Consider the following 15,286-nt stretch of genomic DNA (forward strand, 5'->3'; position numbering starts at 1 on the left):
AGCTGTGATGTATGTAGGTCGCAGACTCGGCTCGGATCCAGCGTTGTTGTGGTTGTGGCATAGGCCGGCAGCTGCAGCTCCAATTCAACCCCTAACCTGGGAACTTCCATACGCCACAGTGCGGCCCTAAAAAACAAATCAAAACAAAATAAAAAAAAAAAAAAACCTAAAAATAGAGTTGCCGTATGATCTAGCAATCCCACGCCTGATAAAACTATAATTCAAAAAGATACATGCACCCCTATGTGCATAGCAGCACTATTTACAACAGCCAAGACATGGAAACGAGCTATCCAGGTGCCTGGATAAAGATGTGGTATATATACACCGTGAACACTACTCAGCCATGAAAAGAATGAAATATTGCCATTTTCAGCAACACGGACAGACCTAGAGATTATCAGACTAAGGGAAGTAAGTCAGAAAGACAAAGACAAATACCATATGATATCACTTACATGTGGAATCTAAAATAGGACACAAATGAACAACTTATTTATGAAACAGAAGCAGACTCACAGACATAGAAAACAAACTTGGGGATCCCAAAGGAGAAAGAGGGTGGGGAGGGATAAATAAGGCAATTGGGATTAGCAGATAAAAACTACACTGTATAGAATTGATAAACAAGGTCCTACTGTATAGCTATACTCAATATCCTATAATAAACCATAATGGAAAAGAGTATGAAAAAGAATACGTATAACCGAATCACTTTGCCGTACACAGAAAGCAACACAACATTGTAAACTGACTATACTTCAATTAAAAAAAAAGAGTGTCAGGACCTGGACTTGAATCTCATTCTGGCTCTTTCTAGCCGAGTAGCCTTGGGCAAGTCACACAGCTTTTCTAGCTTGTAAGTCTTCATCTGTAAAGTGTGGTTGTCATTAAAAGAGATTAATATAAACACATGAAATCCTTTGCACAGTATCTGGCCAAAGTATGTACTTAATAAATAATAGCTATAACTGGAATTACCGTCGTGGTGCAGAGGAAATGAATCCGACTAGGAACCATGAGGTTTCGGGTTCGATCCCTGGCCTCGTTCAGTGGGTTAAGGATCTGGCGTTGCCGTGAGCTGTGGTGCAGGTCGCAGAGGCGGCTCCGATCTGGCATTGCTGTGGCTCTGGTGTTGGCTGGAAGCTACAGCTCTGATTAGACCCCTACCCTGGGAACCTCCACATGCCGCAGGTACAGCCCTAAAAGGAGAAAAAGACCAAAAAAAAAAAAAAAAAAAAGCTATAACCCTTAAGTAGAAATCTTCTCTCATTTACAATTGATCAATCTGTTAAAGGTTCCAAGCCTCACAAATAGCTCCTCAGAAAGCTGTCTGCAAACTCTCCCCTATAACCAGTTCAACAAAAAGGTATCTCTGGGCCATTTGGCTCACATGTGAACCCTCTTTTTAGAGCAAGTCTTTCTGTTGAAAGAGAAGGGTTCTGCCAGCTGCACAGAGCTTACTTAAGCCATCTTCACCAATTACCAGCTATTCAAGTTGTAAATTCATCTTTCAGATCAGAAACAAGAAGCTGAGATGAAAAAAATCTGTCAGAGAAGGCACCAAATTACTGATCACTTGCTTGTGTCAAACTTCTTCTTTTGGCTCGTTTTGAAATGTAGGTCTGCAATAATTGTTTTATACAGAAGAGCAAAAGATGCTCCTTTAAAATCTCTGGGGTTTTTTTTTTTGGGGTGGGGGGTCTTTACCATTTTGCTGGTGACTCCTTAAAAGAGATCCAAATCTTTTCCCCTCCTAACAGTACAAAACAAGCAGACACGTAGACTTTAGACACACTCGTGCCATGCCACTGTCCAAATCACCAGAGGTCCCTTGGCCAGCCTCTCCTATCTCCAGAGATTTCTGAAATAAAAATCTTAGCAATCGCCTTGGACCCAAACGTCATCTCTTTTTGGAAGGGAGGAGAGAGTGTTCTGATTTACATCTAAGGATGGAGTATGGCTGGGGCCCCGGCATCCTCCTAGTTAGGCTGGTGATGGTGGATGGAGGCTGTGCTGTGACTTACACCCCCATTTCACAGGGAGCTGTAAACAGGCAGGCAAATATGCGTGGGGAGGTGAGACCAATAAACCAGCTCTCACAGGTTACCTACGTGAAGCCTCGTCTCCCATGCACCTCCACCTTAGGTCAGAAATTGACTTGTCAACACAGGTTCAGTGGTTTATAGTCTGAATGACCTGAATGCAACCAAACTCCCAGGAAGTGCTGAAGGCAATCAGCCAGGCTACTGGAGGGCCTCATGGACCCTGAAACAGTGCTTCTTAAGTTTCCCTGTGCATACAAATTGCCTGTGAGTGTCATTAAAACACAGACTGTGACTCAGTGGGTCTAGGGTCTGGCCAAGACTGCATTTCTAACAAGTCCTCAGGTGATGCTTGGGCTGCTGATCTGCGAACTATATTTTGAGCAGCAAACTCTGAAAGGCCCAAGACTACCTATAAGACCTGACTCAAGGTCCCAGAGAGACAGCTCAGCCTTTTCTGCCTGGCACTGGACTGAGAATCCCCAAATCATCATCATATATTGGGTGCTTGATGTGCGCTTCACAGATAACATTTCATTTGATGCTCTCAACAGCCCTGGGGGTATCTCGCCGATGAGGGTGGCAATGCAGGTGCAGAGTTGCTGAGTAAGGCTGGCCCCCGGCTCACACCACTATCGAGAGGCTAATGGGGGTCTGACTCAGCTGTGTCTGATGCTAAGGCCTCCAGTGCTGAAATGCAATGCTTACCTGCCACTGCCATGGAAAAAGCACAGACTTTCAAGCTGCACAACTAACACCATGTAGAAAGCCCAGTGTGAACCCAGAGGTGTTTGAGCCCAAAGCTGGCATTTGTAACCAACATGCCCTGGGGCTGGCAGAGCTGAGAAGTCACTCAGCTTCCTTCAGCCACATTGCTTTGGAAATTTGTCCCCAGATCTGCCCCATTCGTTCTCAGTAAGGGGAAAGCCAGCTTTTGGGCTCTGGCCTGGGGAGAACCAGAGTCTAGCCTTTGCCCTCACTCCCTGCCCTTGGAGGGTAGAGAGGGGCTAGTGCTGCCAGCTATCCCCCACCAGTCCCCTGGTTTCCTCCTCTGCCCTCTGAAGGTGCATTCAGGTGAACAGACTACATCTTCAGTCTGTGCCAGCCCCTCAGGCCCACGGTGGTCTGGAGGCTGGGCGGCCTGGCATCTTCCTCAGTGGGCATCAGTCCTTGGAGCACTGGAGGTGAAAGGGGGGAGGTTTTTCAGAGCCTAGAGCAACTGTACTGCCGAAAGCCAGGCTGCCTCTGGATGAATGATGGATCAGTTCACATAGGCCTGGGGCATCTCCAAGAATCAGCTCAGTTCCTGCCAGGCAGGAGGCTTGGGGCTCTGTCCTTGGGCTGGGTCCAGTTGGGGTGACCTTGGAGAGCAGTGGCAGGGTCAGGCCAGGGACACTGTGGAGATCTGCCATCAGCACTCCTTACCTCCTAAGAAGGGGGCCCTGAGCTCCCTCTCAATGGAGCTCAGTGTTCTTCCTGCACCACCACTACTCCCTGCCACCCCCCTACCCCCTGGACCCAGAAGCCAGAGCGCCTGGTGCCTGGAGGCTCCTGGGGAGCCAGGCCGGTGGCGGGACACCCCAATCACAAAGCATCTTTCATATGAGCTAAAGGCTTCGGCTGTGTTAGGGAGGAGGGAAGAAGTTTCCTTTCACCCCCAGGGTGAAGTCCAAGGCCAGACTTAAGGGAGAGGTCCTGGGAAAATTGGGTCTGCATCTCGGGCAGGGCTGCCCTCGACACAACCTGGGCATCATCATTCTCAACCCCTCCCTCTGACCCCTCCCTCAGCCCCAGCCCCAATCCATCAGTGAGGCTCCTGACTGTTCCTGTGAAATACACCTCAGGCCTACTTCCTTCCCTGCATTGCCCAGCCCAGGCCATGCTGCCCTCAGTTCTTGCCATGCCCCATCCAGCCTCCACTGATCTTCCCTCTCCTCACTCGTTCCCTGTCCCTTCCAGTCTAAATCCGACCACAGGGCCTCAGCCTAAAACCTTTCAGAGACCTCTCACCTCAGCTCGGACAAATCCTCACCCCTGGGCAGCACGATGATGGCACAGCCTGGTCCCGTGTGGCAGCCACACTAAAAGCTCACATGGCCTCATCACTGTTCAGCTCTATCACACCTGAGCTCAGGTAACAACCCTGACAGTCATCCACACCTGCGTGTGAATTTACTGTGAATTCACCTGTCTGCCCTCTAAGCAGGAGTGAAAGGACTTGACCCTTATAAAGGGACGTTGTTTGGACATCAGGTAAGGAAACAATTTCTTCTCAGGAGGATCGAGGTAGCGCCATCAGGAATGTCACAGAGGTTTGAAATCACTAGCCTCAGGTGACTTTGCCAACATGCAAGTTGATCCCTGGTTGCTCTACTGAACTTCTAGTTCAACGTATTCAATGTCAGACCATGGTGAGCAGCAAGACTTACGCTTGGAATCCAGGACTCTGCATTCTCTGGACAGGGCATATTTTCCTGCATGTTAAATTAGGTGGGTTGACTGCAGTCATGAAAAGACAATGCATTTCTGTCTGGATCAGAGGCTTCTTGTGGAAGATACCCTAGGACACACTCCATTTGGGGCTGAGGGTTCAGGACGGGCATTTGGAGATCGGTTCCCTCCTAGAATTATCTCTGGACGAGGAAGACACGCAGCCTGGTGTAGCGAAGTGACCTGACTCTTTCCCTGGCCTTGAGCTGTAGGGATGACATGGGGGAAGACAGGGGATCTGATCCACACTGGCATTTTTCAGCCATGCTTGCAGCATGCGGAAGTTTCCAGGTCAGGACCAAACACATGCCACAGCAGTGACAACGATGGATCTTTAATCCACTGAGCCACCAGGGAACTCCCACACTGGCTTTCAAAATAAAAAGGGCCCTTGGCGTGGCCGCCTCCCACAAAACTCATTATTCCCAGTGAGACCAGGCAGTTCTAGAGCTGAGAGTGTGAAGCTCGTGACCCTGCTCTGTTATCACATCAGCTGGTCCAGGAACATTCAGCTCTCCCCACTTTCCAGCCCAGATCAACCATCTGGATATCAGCTCTTCAGAAGGGAGCTCCTTGCAGCTTCGCAAGTTACCACGGGAGAGGAGGGATCAGCAGGAAGTATACTCAGGGCTGGGGTGTAAGCTGACTCAGCACAGAGAAGGGGGGTGCAGGCAGAGAGCAGAGCAAAGGAGACTCACATGTCCTGCAGCAGAGCCACCTGAGGACAGGCAGGGTGGCAGCACAGACGCCTCGCCCTTTGCAGCTTACAGTGTGTCCTAGGCATTACACACTTGGACTGCCCTCATAAACCACGATGAACCCATTTGGCAGATGATGAAACAGACCCTGGAGGCCTGTGGCTGGGCCTCGTGGCACAGCTTCCACACAGGTGTGGCGCCCTCTTGTTTCTGGACAGCTTTGTGACAAGAGACATGCTCCAGAGTTCCCTGGTTCCCCAACTTCTGTCTGCCCGGCCTGCTGGGGCAACTCAGCCCCCACATACCCCACCTGCTTCACACACTCCTTGTTGCTGTTAAACATCCACGCTCAGCCATGCTTAGGTCATGGCCCCTGCTGTCCACTTGCTGCATCCCAAGCCCTGATCTGCCCCCGCCTGGCCTCTGCAAAGCAGCCTTCTTGGGCCACCTAATCTCAGATGCCCCAGGTACACGGCCTAGCCATTTTTCTTTCTGGCCCTTAGTACTACTGGAAATTGTTCATTCGTTTGCTTCCTGACCCCCCACTGGAAGGTGAACGTCCTAGGAACCGTGGCCCAGTCTACCCCGTTCACATCCCCAGCATACAGCTTGGCCTGGCGCACACACAGTAGGTGCTCAGTTAATACCTGCGGCAGGAACAAACACATGCAGCTCTTCCACGTAGCGTTCAGAATCTGCTACCAACAGCAGACCTTGGGAACCACCCGCCCCAGATTACAGAGTGAGAAGATGATTTTGGGGGTGAGGGGCAGTAATTTACAGCAAGAGAAGACCCAGTACTTCCAGAGAAGGTTAGAGGAAAGTTGCTTTTAAAACAGCACACAGTGCCTCTCAGGCCTATAATCTTGTTTATCTTTTGAAAACCCTGGCATTACCGGTAGACACTATTTTTCCTTCTTCATCACGTACAAAGTTTGCCTTTTCTTGCCATTCCAGGTCATCTGTGGGGCTCAGAAGCCTCTCAGGTCCTCTCCCCTAAGGGCTGCAGTACCTGCCAGCATCTCTGAGCTGCTGCCTCCCTTACAGCCTTCCTGGCTCTTTGGGGAGGGCTTTCTCAGGCCAGCGCCTGGTAGAGACACACAGAAACACCTACAGCCCATGGTGAGAGCCAGCTCCCCATCAGGCCATAGCCCAGCTCTAGTTAAAGACATCCCTTCCCCCTGCTTCCTTCTGTGCTGGAACAAACACCGGATCTGCTGCATAGGGCTCTGGGGGGGGCGGGGGCAGGGAGAGGAAGGACCCAGACACTGTGCTTATAATTCACCCAGCACCCTTCCACACTGGGGCTCTAGGCTGCCTCTTCACTTAGGGGGTGGTATGTAAACTGGTGAGTCGGTACCAAAGAACCAAGCATGTGTGCTGTCTAAAAATACATTCCTCTAAGCTTGTAAGGTCATGAGGCTGTCCACAGGCTGGCAGCACCTCCTTTGATTATGGTGATAGGTTCACGTTCTTTCTAAGCTAGCAGCTTCTCCATGCCTCACCAATCCAGGAGCACGTATACCTGTGGGTAGGGCTGACTCTGCTATTAAGATAAAAGGGCCTTCTGGAAGCTCGGAGGTCCAGTACCAGCCAGCACAGAGACACAGATGGCTTGCAAGTGGGAGGAGACTTCGTACAGCCTTTGCTGAGTGAGTTCACTGCTTTCTGCTCCACTGCCTGGCTTCTGAGGTCCCTCAGTCCCTGGTCACAGTGGTTTGCTTTTTATATCAGCAACTACACACTCTACTTCACTTTGCAATGACCATTTCCTCCTAGGGAGCCTCCTCGGGCTGGCAAACTCAAGATATACAGGAAATCTATTCCAATCCCAGGATGGGCAACAGGAGATGGATTTTCTACAATAGTCTTTTAAAACAAGGCAGAAAGTTTCATGTAAACAGTAGGCTGCCCTATGAGGCTGCTGACCCCATCATGCTTGGGCCAGTATCCTAAAGAACTTCACTTCTGCCCAACTTTCCCTAAAGCAAGAGAGCCAAGAAAGCGTAAGATACACTTGTGAGACAATTCTCTCTGGCTCTCTTGCATTTCGGCATGTCTTGTCCATAATGCCCTAACTGCCTTTTGTCCTGGATTATCTTTCCAAAGGTGTTTGCATAGCAAACAGCTTTAGAAGACAGAGGCAGTGTCTTGCTCTGGAGCAAACAGCAGGTTTGCACAGAGCCTTGGGAGACTGGGATGGTTTCTCTCCAGGGCAAAAGGGGTAAGTTTGTTTACTGCCCATTATAAAAGATGTGGGCTCCCTGAGACTTGATTCCTCTCCTATAATGTAACCCACTGCATGTTCAGGCATTGCTCTGGGCCCACCACGTCATGCCATGAGGGATTTAGAGGCAACGGAAGCTCACACAAATGTTCCGATATTCATCCTGCTTGCTCCGCCATCGTGAAGTCTTTTGTCTCTGACCCAGGAATCTCATGTTTTCTGCTGGCATCCATGAACGTGGGGTAAGCTAACTTAATTGGCTTGCCAACAGGGTAAAATCTCAGATCTTTCACAGTGTGTGGAGTAGTTGTGCTCCTAGTGGGGTCAATACTGCTGCCCAGTCTCCAAACCCAGGTCTGCCCTATTTCCAGCAAACTCAGAAGTTCCAAATTATAAAATATATGGAGGTGACCAATAATCACAGAAAAAGAACAATGGATATTAGATGTATGGAAACTGGTGAGTGAGCACAAAAGATAATTATGTAAAATATTCATCACAAGGCTACATATCTGTGCAAGATTATATGTATGTGTGTGATGACATGAATATGAGGTAAATACGAAAGATATGTAAAAATAAAAAAATAAAACTATACATAAACCAAAGAAAGAATTATTTTTTTAAAATGCTCTGCTTTGTAAAAGGATTTATTGGGTGCCTCTTCTAAAAGGAATAGCATTTAGGACACCTCAAGTTGATGTGATTTGTCCCCAGTAGCAAAATTTATACAGTTTTCAGGAATAAGCCTTAATGTAAAACAAGGTTCAGGTTGTGATGATGCTTGTACAACTATAAATATAATAAAATTCATTGAATTAAAAACAGAATAAATAAATAAAACAAGGTTCACCCCTACTATTCTGTTGGAGGTGAGAATGCCAAGAGGTCAGGGCTGGGCGTGGAACTTCTCAGGTACTATTGTCAAACCACTGCCTCCTTCCTAAGTCCAGCTGGCATGCTTGCTTACAAGCCCTCTCCCCCTCCTTACCATAAAAATCAATTACTTGGATCTGTAGTTGTAGTTAAGGGAACTGCACCAATATATATTTTGTGAGTTTGATAATGTATTGTAGTTACACAAGATATTAGCACTGGGGGAAGCTGGACAAGGGGTATACATACAGCTCAGTGGTTACAGGATGATGGAAACTGATCCGACCTCTCCTTTAATTGTGAATAATGCCAGCCACCCTATAGTTAGGTAGTAAAATTGGAGGGGAGGAGTACAGAATGCCTAGGAATTTTCCAACATCTTATGAATATAATTATTTCAAAATACTGTTTACAAAAATGCTGTGACTTAAGAAATCGAATAACCAATCTTGTTAGCATCATAATTAAATGAAGTCAGTACTCTGAAAAGCCCTGGGGCTATCCTATTTTTAATCATATTAAAATAGTATGCACTAAATGGTTTAAGTGCCACACACATACAAAAATCAATGACTCCGACTGCAGTGACCTCAACCACTCAACGATAGGAGAGGTCCTTTAGAGGTCCCCAGAATCCCATGAGGTTCTGGTCACCTCACCGCCCACACGGTGCCCTCCTGAAGCATGAGGCAGCAATGGCAGCCAGAGGGACCACCAGGACACTGACTCCTCAGGCAGCAGGGAGGAGACATGGAGGCAAGAAAGGAGAGGCAGAGACAGTCTAGCCGAGGCTGGCTGTAGCAGCTCCTCCCTGCCGAAGGAAAGACCGGCATGGGAGGAAGGATCCCAGCTCTGCCACTTAATGGCTAAGTGATGGTGGAAAGTGAACTGATTTCTCTCTAAAATGCGGATAATGCCACCCACCCTGCAGTGAGAACTGGAGAGAAAGTTTGTAGAGCACCTAGCAGAAGGCAGGGCACACAGGAGGAGCTCATAAAAGGCATCTGTATAGAAGGGAGAATGGGCCCAATTCAGGATCCATCAACGAGGATGTGTCCACTCCCGCAACAGAAATCTGAGAGAAGCAGGGGAGGGCCTGTCTCAAAGGGTCAGCCAAAAAGAGCCAGGGGCGCCTCCCTCGCTTTCCCTTAACATGGGGTTGGGAGGCATCAGCAGGCCTGGAAGGGGTCCCTCCCCTTCCACTGAACCCCACCTACCTCCACCCCTCAGGGCATCTGGGCCTGGGGGTAACTCTCCTCCTTCCAGCCCCCAAATCTCTCCAGGGATGCCTTGCTGGAGAACTGCCTGCCCCGCATGGGGTCCCTAACTTCTCTGTGCCCCTCCCATGAGCTCGGCAGACCCCATCAACCTGGATCTTCACCCCCTGGTCCTTGTGGTCAGGACCCAGAAAGCGGGTTCCAGCCCTGGTGGAAACAACTAGGGGGGCATTTTTCATTAAGAGCCTTTCCCCTACAAACATTTTATATAGGATTTGATTGATATGCAAATGTCAGGCCAAGGAGCTGGGAAAAGGACTGTTAACCAGCCCCCCATCTCAGTGGCCCTGCTCACAGCCTCTCATGCAGCTGTGGCCCTGACTCTGGCCACACTCTGGGACATTCCACCTGTTCCCCTAGAGCCATGGGCACATCTGTGGTGAGCTTCTCCTGGGGTGGCCACAGAAGTCTGGGGCCCTCACCGCTCTTCAAACCCACAGGCTGACCCTGAACTCAGGCCATATGCTTCCCAGACATGCCACAAGCCTGTATCCTAGATCCTAAGATCCACAGCTCAAGTACAGAATTTTCTGCCAGGATCTGACTGGCAGATGAGCAAGCCTATAATCACATGGGCCACGGATTCCCTCTCCTCTCAATTCCTCTGCTTTCTCTGCCACTTCCAACAGCTAAATGTCTATGAGCTCCCACCCAGGAGCCTGCAGCCAGGTGAGCCAAAGCATACCAGCCAGCCTCACGTTCCACAGATGGTCCCAGCCCCTACACCCAGGTAGCAGAAATGTACATCACATCCTATCACCTCCAAAGCTAAAACTGAGCCCCGCCCCCCCCCCCCCCCCCCCCCCGGAGACAGCAGGTGCTGCGTGCTTCCTTCCCTTAGGTCTTCCTTGCTCTGAAATTCCAGGCATAGCAAAGGGCTGGCAGGGCTGTTCCCGAGGGTGGCTGCTACCTCCCAGGGGTTTAGGAGAAAAGGCTGCTGGATTACCTCAGAGTCTTTGAATTTTCTGAGGTTCTGCGGAGTCACTGTTGCCCAGGGCTTAGCCTGAGGGCCTCAGCAGATGACTGCAGATGCTCTCTCCAAAGGCACAGAGGTCAAAACAGAGACTCAAGCTGGTATTAGGTAAAAGAGTGTACCTGTAGGTGCCCTGTCTAGCCCCTTACCAGCTGATGCTCCAGCCCACACACTGTGGTTGTTGGCTGCTTAAGGGCTCACGGCTGCCCCTTCTCCAGAGGCACAACCTCAGCCCTCAAAAGTGCCTGCCCACAGTTCACACTTCTGGAGGAGGAGCTGCTCATAGATCCTAATGACTGATATGCTGCTATGGGGGGTATAAAAGTTGTCCGCTAAGATGGGACAACTCTGTGGTGCCATCCACCCTCCAGAGCTGCTCGTGGGATCAGGCTGAGGCCAGACTTAGCTGTACCGCCTTCTCTGCCCAGTGTCTCCCCTGCCCTGTGCTACTTTCCTCACTCTCCTTGGATGTTCACCGGAGAGCAGCCCTCAAAAGCCAACTTGCCTAAGAATCCCCGTCTCAGGCTCTGCTTTTAAAGAACCTGACCCAAGACAGGCAACACTCATCACTGCCCTTCTCTGTCTCCCCCGCTGCCCCCTGCCACCTCCAGGGGGACCCTGTTTGATTCAGAGTTGTGGGGAGGGTTGGGACCCCTCATGCCCCCTCAGCCCTCTCTTGCTTGGTTCTGATTATGTCGGACTATTTTTCTTCCATCTTTTTCCTTCCAAGCTGAGGAGTGAGCAAAGGATGAAAGGGTTAAGCTCGTTCCCAGTGGGCAGGGGGAAAACCAGGGACAGGGCTTAGGAGTCTCAGGGTGGGATTCCAAATGGCTGCAGTGTCCATTCTGAAGTCCTGGAGAGCAGTGAGCAAAAGGGAAGCTTGGAGAGAGAGCTCCGCTGAAGGAAATGGAGATGCAGAAAAGCAGGAGAAAAAGGAAATTTACTGTAGGATGCAAGGAGAGGAGAGGGCCAGTCACCTCATTCCCCTAGACAGTATCACCCACTGCACACAGATTACAACTCTAAGGGGCTGGCTGGGTCCCGTGCTTGCATTTTCCTAGGAGTTGGGGACAGCAAGGGGGCAGCTGTCTTTATTGAGAGCTGTCATTTATTGAGCACTTACTATAGGGCAGGCACTGTGCAAAGCACTTTACTTGAATCCTTTCAATCCTCACCCACAATCCTAGAAGCAAAAACTTCTCTGAAATTCAGAGAAGTCTCAGTCCTGCAGCAGCAGCTCATGGGTTATCCTCATCCTGGGGTGGGTGATGTGAACGGGAGCCCTGGCTCAGAAGTCAGAGAGTGTTGGTGTTGGCTACACTTTCCAGCTCTGTGGCTTATGCAAGTCTAAGATGTGCCCTTGGCCTCAATTTCCCAGTCAGTAAAATGGGGACAATAACCTCACTACGAGGATCGACTGAGATGACATACATGAGGGTGCTGTGTAACACGCTGAGCGCAGGTCAGGAACTGGTGGTCACAAGGGCTAATCACTGATTTGGCCTCTGCTGGGGACCAGCCATCGTTCTAAGCACCTGAGATGTATTAATTCATTCGATCCTTCCAACAGCCCCATGAAGCAGATATGTTATCATCCTTATTTTCCAGATGACGAAACGGAGGCACAGAAAAAGCAATACAATTGGTAACCACCAGAGTCAGTATTTCCAGGGGTAAACCATGCCGTCTAATTCCTGAGACTTTGGACGATGGCAGCAGCAGGACAGGAGCCATGCACATCACTCCCCTCAACCCCGCCCATCCTTCGAGGTCAGCTCCACGCCCCCCAGTTCAGGAGATTTTCGCTGCCTTGGGCTTTCAGTGAGCTCCTTCTCCACTCAAATTGGCATTTCACAGTGGAAGGGAGGTAGAAATTCACATCCTGCCACAAGTGGTCCTCTGATTAGGGAGGAGGGCTTGTGTCTCTCACTAGCCCAAGGCTTCCTTAGAAGAAGGAAACAAACACAGGTCTCCCTGGACTCACCAGGCTACCCCAGTCCTGAGCCCTGGCACAGGCTGAGCCCCTTGTAAACACCTGCTGAGCAAATGGTAGTGAGGAGCTCTTTCCGTGGAGTACTGGGCACGAGCTGGGGGAGGGGTGGTGGTTTTTCTTGAGCAACAGGCATCCTACACACCCTGAGGCAGGGTCCACTGGCACCAGGGCCACATACCGGCTTCCTTAGCTCTTGGACACTTGTGTCCACAGCATCCTGGCTGGGCTCCCAGGTCCTTGGTGGGCAGAGCATCGGGACTGCACTGGAGCAGCATCTAAGGTCCTTATAAACCTGGGTGCTGGATGTTCCAAATTCCCTCAAGACTCGGTGGAAAGCCAGGCAGGGTATGAAAGGCCCCCAAGTTAAGTCCCAGGCTGGGAATGGAGAAGCAGTCCTCTGTGTCCATGGAAGGGGCCCAGGGCTGAGGTCCCTTATGCCCTCACCGACTCATTCTGGTCTTGTCTAGACTGTGGGATTTAGAAATTCTTCCCTGTAACTAAGTTAGTTCCCTCCAACTTGAGCATAAGACTCGGAGGGCAGGTGGCAATGCCTGTTCTTGTCTTCACTGTGTTTGGGGGGAGGGGTGCCATGAAGAGTAGCACCTTTCAGAGAAGAACCACTCTCCAAGGGAGGTGCCCCTGGGTGGGCTGTCAGGTCAACAAGCAGGTACCATCCACGGGCTGGCAGGGTGCCAGGAATTAATGAGACACAGACCTGCTTCCTGAAATGGTCCCACTGATGGCTGTCATCCTGGAGGCAGGTGGCAGGTGAGGTTGGGGGGAGGTCCTGGCCTGGCAGGAATGGAGGCTGAGGACCACTGTGAGGGAAGGACCCCTGGAAATCAGCCCAGCCCACTGGCTTGGGGAAAGGAGAGGCTCAGAGAGCCAGAGGCAGCACCGTCCACATGGTTCAGGGCAAAGAGCCCATTTGGAGGAGGAGCCCAAATTCACACCTCAGCTCTGCCCCTTTTCTGGGTGGTTACTTAAGTCTGTGAACCCTAACATCTTCATCCCTCGAGCAGAAATTGTAACACACACCTCTGTATGGAGATTTGTATACGATCACAAATTCGAAAGCACTCCATAAGCTATGACTGCCTACTCCAATTTAAGGCATCATAGCAAGAGCAGGTTATGATACACACCTGCGGAGATTCTCTCTAAATGTCACAACATAGTCAACTGCCTTAAACATGTTCCAAAATGTGGTGTGGTGATTAATGACCTTGTGACCAGAGTGCAAATCCTAGCTCTGCAGCTCACAGGCTGTGTTACATAAGCTGTCAGAGCCTCAACTGATAACCGTGCCAGGAGGGCCTGCCCAGGTTGGATGGGGAGAGTTTGCTCAGTTTCAGGTTATCTGTGATCACTACAGAGGCCAGCGGAAAGAGTTCAGCCTGCAGATTTTCATCCCTTCCTAGGCTAAGAACTTGATCTCTTGTGCTTTTTGTAAAAAGGAAACCAAAGTCCCAGAGCCTGAGTAAGTCCTCATAAGTTACACAGCCTGGAGTTAGCAGAGATGGCCGGGGGGGGGGGGGGGGGGGGGGGAGAGGCCACTGTGAAGACAATGGCTCTCGAAATCATGGGCTTCCGATTCCCTGGGGAGTTGACATGCAGAGCTAGGCCCACCCAGCCCAGAATTCCTGGAGTAGTAGCCAGCCTTCTCTTGGCCCAGAGAATGGCTGCATCCAGGGCACGCACCCCATCAGCGAGGCCATTCGAAGCTTACCTGGGAGGAAGGGGATGATTCTCTGTCTGGGGTCCTTCTGGCCACCTTCAATGGGAAACTTATCCAAAAGTTGCATCTGAAAAGCCAGACAGAGAGACAGGATTCAGAAGACTGGAATGGCTCTCGGCAGCCCTTCCCCCTCGGCTCCACTGCTCCAGAGTCCCACCATCAACACATGGGTGAGTGATGCCTCAAATCCCTCATTTCACAGACGATTAACAAACCACATGGGGCATGAGAGGGAGGGGACCAGAGCTCTCTATGCATCTGAACAAGCTCAGGAGGGCCAAGGGCACAGGCGGAGGTGTCTGGAGATGCCCCAGAGCGATGCTGGTGTAGTGACTAGCAAGCTTTCAAGCCAGGCTGCAGGTGGGGTTTCCAGAGGCTTCCTTGAACCCAGTTTCTTTCATATGTCACATGCTGGGTGAACCCTTCAGCCACCCGCCATCCCCAAGCCCCCTGGGCCAGGCTGGGGAAGGATACTGCAGACAGACCACCCACCTTCCAGAACCGCTCTGTGGAAACAGACCCAGATGTTGTTTTAATCGCAAAGCCAAATCCAGCCCATTTCCCCCACTGCTGGAAGACCCCCTCTGCCACTTCCTACCTTCCCACCCTGAGATCGCAGCGGTTTTTCCAGGGACAGACCCATTGGAAGAGTTTCCAGGGTTCTGGAAAGACAAGTGTTTTTTCTTCTGCTATTCTGGGCTGAAATGCTATGTAAACTGGAAAAACACACAGGAGGCAGGATGGACGAAGCCACGGTCCCTGTGCGTGTATGTGGTTAGTCTCCCTTCTAAGGCGAGGGTGGGAGGTGGAGCGGAGCGGAAGGCGCGGGATCCAGCCCACTGTCCCAGCTGCGTGACCCTGGGCCAGGCTGGGCGCTTTCTCAGTTGGGCTTCAGGCACCTCGTCAGTAAAATGAGGAAGATTCATCACATGATATCTGATGTCCATTCCTTCCTTTGAATATTCAATT

At 50.6% G+C, this 15,286-nt stretch overlaps 1 protein-coding gene across 5 annotated transcripts in view; it reads right to left on the reverse strand.

Moving 5' to 3' along the window:
• The window catches only part of SH3PXD2A (SH3 and PX domains 2A), a 261,793-nt gene that overhangs the window by 146,787 nt on the left and 99,720 nt on the right, over positions 1–15,286 (reverse strand). For 4 of the 5 annotated variants that reach the window (XM_021072762.1, XM_021072764.1, XM_021072763.1 and 1 more), the window contains one exon: positions 14,309–14,384. In XM_021072762.1, coding sequence (XP_020928421.1) covers positions 14,309–14,384 — 76 coding nt within the window. Of the gene's footprint in view, positions 1–14,308; positions 14,385–14,915; positions 15,250–15,286 lie in introns of those variants that run through there. The other variant, XM_013983698.2, reaches the window with a different exon arrangement.

Source organism: Sus scrofa, chromosome 14 (assembly GCF_000003025.6).
Source record: "Sus scrofa isolate TJ Tabasco breed Duroc chromosome 14, Sscrofa11.1, whole genome shotgun sequence".
Taxonomy (NCBI): Eukaryota; Metazoa; Chordata; class Mammalia; order Artiodactyla; family Suidae; genus Sus; species Sus scrofa.